The sequence below is a fragment of the Humulus lupulus genome, chromosome 1 (genome assembly GCF_963169125.1).
Source record: "Humulus lupulus chromosome 1, drHumLupu1.1, whole genome shotgun sequence".
NCBI lineage: Eukaryota > Viridiplantae > Streptophyta > Magnoliopsida > Rosales > Cannabaceae > Humulus > Humulus lupulus.
The window spans coordinates 23,514,693-23,519,743 of record NC_084793.1 but is presented as its reverse complement, the minus strand read 5'-3'; the positions used below and the strand labels follow the sequence as shown (position 1 = coordinate 23,519,743).

Genomic DNA, 5,051 nt, shown 5'->3' with positions numbered 1-5,051 from the left:
GTTGTAGATCTTTTTGACCAAATCGGTGACCAAATAAGACACCGTTTGGGATCAAAACTAGTCAATTATTATATATTTAAAATAAAATAAGATATATTCAACAGTTCTATATCCATCTTTTATTCTTTTCTCATATAAATGTTTTCCTCTCTCTAGGAATATTGTGATATGGTTGTAGTAGTGTGTTTACATATTTTTTTAAAAAGCTGATCTTTAGTACCGATTCAATATAATTTATGTGAATTGTATGTTAATTGGTTTACTACACATTATGTATATGTAAATCTATATATAATAATATGAGTAGCCCTTACGTAAATCTATATTACCATACAACGCATTCTATGTCAGTTGAATACACATTTTCAAATCTTTTTTAATAATAGGAGTAGCCCTTACGTTACAATATTTGAACCACAAAATCACTACCGCCAATTGATGCCACAATTGAAAATAATAGTTGTCGTTTTTGCCTCTGCCGAAATATACATACTAAAATTACTTTAACCTGAATATTTTAATTTTTTTTATATATTATTTAGATGTACCATACATTTAATGATTTATAGCACCCTTATGCTTTAATTTGATTTGTACTACTTTTTTAGTAAATCCCACTTTTAGAATTTATGGTAAACAAGTTAGCTAATAAATGTCAGGTGAGAAAGAAAATACTGTAGTATAGTTGAATATACATTTTATAGGTTAAAAGCAAGACACACACGGAACAATTTAGGAATTCCAATATATCTCTACAAGGGTACACTTTTTTTCAACAGTTTACTTCATGTACACAACAAGTTATGGACTAATTTTGATTAATTACTTAGCTTTATAACATGCACTGGGCATTTTACAACACATCCACCAACAGTAATATTAATATTTAATTAGTCTTATCATCAACAAATATTTTTTTGTTTAAAAAGTTATTCTTAGACTTTTAGCAATACTAGCATACCTAAACTTGTTTTTAAAGATACCATACCAAGGCATATCATTAAGATTACAATTAATGAAACAAGAACTCACTGTATAATAAGAAGATTTACACAAAACATTGTGATGAGTCTAGCTTAATGCACATATATATATATTTAATGTGACCCTTTTTCTTTTAAAAGAGGGAAGGAATAAACTTGAAAGGACTCCTCAAACACAGAGCATGAGAAGGCCAAACTTGATCAACGGCTAAGTTATTTTGAAAAGAAAAGCATAATATATGATCAAATATGATCATGTGTACACATATATTTATATAAATGGAAACCAATCTAGTAAGTCTTTCACTTTCTTCAACTTGCTGCTACTAACAGATAGAAAGACTCTTATTCAGAAAGCCTATGTGTGTTCTCAAAGCTTGGTATATATTTACATATATAATGCTCTATATCCAAGAATATCATTTATAAAAATAAAAAAATAAAAAGAAAGAAGAGGAAAAAATTAACAATAAACCGTTTTTAGACCAACCGTTTAAACCAAACTACCATCATTAGTAGTGAGTAGTATAGTATAATATACATAATATAGAACAGTTATTATATATCATATAAAATGCTAACACATAATTTACTTCAACCTAAAGATATTCCTCATTAATTAAACCTTTACTTGTATATCACATTTTCTTTTTGTTGAGAGAATGTTTTGCTCACATTTTTTTCTTTTTCCTTTGCCATGCAACCTATTTATATGTCTCCTCGACATCTAATGCCATTGACAAAAAAAGAGTTGTACACCATGAATAATAGTGACCAATATTACAAGATTTTCACCATCTTCATCAGCCTTCTTTGCATGGGGTTTACTCAATTAATTGCAGAAGCTTCTGTCGTTTCTACTGGAGATTTCAATAAGGATTTCTTTGTAACATGGTCTCCTAACCATGTCAACACCTCAGCTGATGGCCACCAAAGAAGCTTGAAACTCGACCAAGAATCTGGTAAGAGAAAAGAAAAATTGAAAACCAAAGCTTTTTTGTTGTTGTTTAAACATTGCTCATCTTTTGTTTTGTGTGTAATTGTATATATAGGAGCTGGTTTTGCTTCAAATCAGATGTTTTTGTTTGGACAAGTTGACATGCAAATAAAGCTAGTACCAGGCCATTCAGCAGGCACAGTTGTGGCCTATTATGTAAGATTTCAACTCCTTTTATTTCCTTTTCTTTTTCATCAATTGTTGTTTGGAAAAATAGTTTTTTTTAAATCACTTTGCAAATTAGTCTCATTTTTGGATAATTTTTTATAAAATAGTATTCCAGACACACTTATATCCTATCTAACACACTTAACATTATATTGAAATACTCACACCAAAAAGTCATTTTACAAAATGTTTTTTTTTAAAAAAAAAAAATCTATTTTCACCTATTACTCAAACTTTAATTATTGTTATATATGATGGCTTATTTCAATGTAAAAACCATTAATAAAAATAAATGCACAATGCAGTTGACATCTGATCAACCAAATCGTGATGAGATAGACTATGAGTTCCTTGGCAATGTGGATGGCAAACCATATATTCTTCAGACAAATATTTTTGCAGATGGCTATGACAACCGTGAAGAAAGGATTAATCTCTGGTTTGATCCCACCAAAGATTTCCATACCTATTCTATATTATGGAACCTTCACCAAATTTTGTACGTCCTTTCTTTTTAAACATGACTGTTCGATCTATATAGGCCGCTTATGCATGCATATAATCCTATACTTTTATTTCCCATTAATTTGTATTTATTATAAAGATGTAACATAATTATATGGCTTTTAGGTTTATCGCCACATTAGGGTTGTTTTTTTTTCTTTCTTTAAAATTGGCTGAGAGATGGAATTTTTATTTTGATAGGTTCATGGTGGATTGGGTCCCCATAAGAGTGTACAAAAACCATGCAGACAAAGGTGTAGGGTTTCCAAGGTGGCAGCCAATGGGGATCAAAGTCAGCCTATGGAACGGTGACAGCTGGGCCACTCGAGGTGGCAAGGAGAAAATTGATTGGTCAAAAGGTCCATTCATTGCCTCGTTTAGGAATCATAAGATAGATGCGTGTGTATGGAATGGGAATGCAAGGTTTTGCAGGGCAGAAAGTTCTACTAATTGGTGGCACAAAGACAAGTTCAGCTCACTAACATCCACACAAAGAAGGCTTTTCAAATGGGTTAGGAAGTATCACATGATTTATGATTATTGCCAAGATAATCAACGGTTCCAAAATAATCTTCCCAAGGAGTGTTCTCTACCAAAGTACTAATTGATAAAAAAGTAGTTGATTTTTTAAAAACATTATTATTATTCGAATTTCTAAATATATATGTGAGATTGTTTTATTATTATATGATATAAAGCGGAATCATAGAGGTCATTGGATCAAAGCATTAATTGTCACTTGGAAGTAAAGTAAGCTTTTAATTCTCTTGCATTCACCAAAAGGTTTCCTTTGCTTTTGCTTTTTATTATATTGTCGTTTCAATGGAGAATGGCCAACTACAAGAAATCAGGGATTTTAAGCACGATCAATTTCGCCGCAAATACCCCATAATTCACCGCAAATAAGTCGTCGTAAATATCATTATTTGCGGCGAACAAGCCGCCGCAAATAGCCAAAATCCGTCGCAGATAATTTTAAATTTTGTTGTAATTAACTCTTATTTGCAGCGAAAATTTAAAGTAATTCGCCGCAAATAGTGGCATATTTTGTCTTGCCTGACTCTTATTTGCGGCGAGATATATAAATTATTCGCCGCAAATATGCCACACTATTCGCCGCAAATAGTGTAACAAAAAAATATATATAATAAAATTTGAAATTAGAATTGTAGTCTCCATTAATTGATAACAAAATAAACCATACAATCTAAAATTAATAATTGTCTTAATAATATCAAAACAAACAAACACTACTAATTATACAACTATATAATCTATCCTAAGTTGATTGCATCGTCGACACTGTCATCTGGAAACTGAATGACTGGGGGTGGTGGAGATCGTGGTAGAGGTACTGACGAAGACGAGCCATTTATGAATGTAGATTGAGGCGGTACTCTAGGCGTGTCATCTCCGAACATATATGATGGCGGTGGCGGAGCTTGTGAAGGTGCAGCCGCCTATGTCTCCCACCATTGAGTTGCTTCATCCGATCTCATTGTTTGGGGTGGTGGACGGGATTAAGGAGGAAGGCACTAAGACAAAATCTCAATGTCTGCTTTGTATTGTCTCAAAAAATTAGCTATCGTTTGCCCGATCATGCTATTATTATCATTGCATTGAGTGGGCTGGGTGTGTGACGAAGGCTGCACCCGAGCCTGAGATTGATTGTTGGAGGTCTTTTTCCCCTTTAATGTACGACCCAGTCTTCGTTCATGGCCGGGACATTAACCCAACACTTTTTTCATCCTTTCGTCAACTGTGCTTCCTTCATCATATAAATGGAAGATGGGACTTGATGGCTCTGCGCTTCAAAATCTTTGTATATCATTTCATATTTTTACAGAAAAATGTTAATAATACATCCAAATCAAAGTGATTTTAAGGTGCAACAATGAAATAATTCTTACATCGTCCGTTCTCGCCATCACATTGACAAATTCTTCTTTCTCTTTGTGGGTGTGGAATTGCTTCTAGCTTTCAATATAACCTGGTAAATTCCCAGATTCTAGGTTCGCCTGAACACAAAGAAACAACTTATTAGATAAGTAATTAATTAGTAAAGAAATTTTATATATTTTTTTATTACTTACTCTATCGTGACGGGCAGCCACGAACGACTTCGATCCTTGAGTAGAAGGATACTTCATCATATCCATATTGACCTAATTCTTTTTGCTGCGTTAAATTATTTTCTCATGCATCCACAAGTCAATGCATTATTTCTAATCTTCAGCATTAACACCAAAACGATGGTGTTTTGTTGCTCTTGTGATGCAATCATGAAAACTTGATTTTTTTGACCAAAATGATGCTTTTTCGATGCAAAATCGATGGTGTTTCGATGCTCTTGCGATGCATTCATGAAACTTGATTTTTGGCCAAAACGATGTTTTTTC

General features: G+C 32.6%; 1 protein-coding gene across 1 annotated transcript; it reads left to right on the top strand.

Annotated features, from left to right (window-relative positions):
* Positions 1-1,732: 1,732 nt before the first annotated feature.
* LOC133818356 (probable xyloglucan endotransglucosylase/hydrolase protein 10) lies at positions 1,733-3,392 on the top strand. The gene is made up of 4 exons (XM_062251221.1): positions 1,733-1,945; positions 2,036-2,136; positions 2,454-2,647; positions 2,854-3,392. Exons 1-4 carry the CDS (start codon positions 1,744-1,746, stop codon positions 3,254-3,256), a joined length of 900 nt encoding a protein of 299 aa, XP_062107205.1. The 5' UTR covers positions 1,733-1,743; the 3' UTR covers positions 3,257-3,392.
* Positions 3,393-5,051: the final 1,659 nt, after the last annotated feature.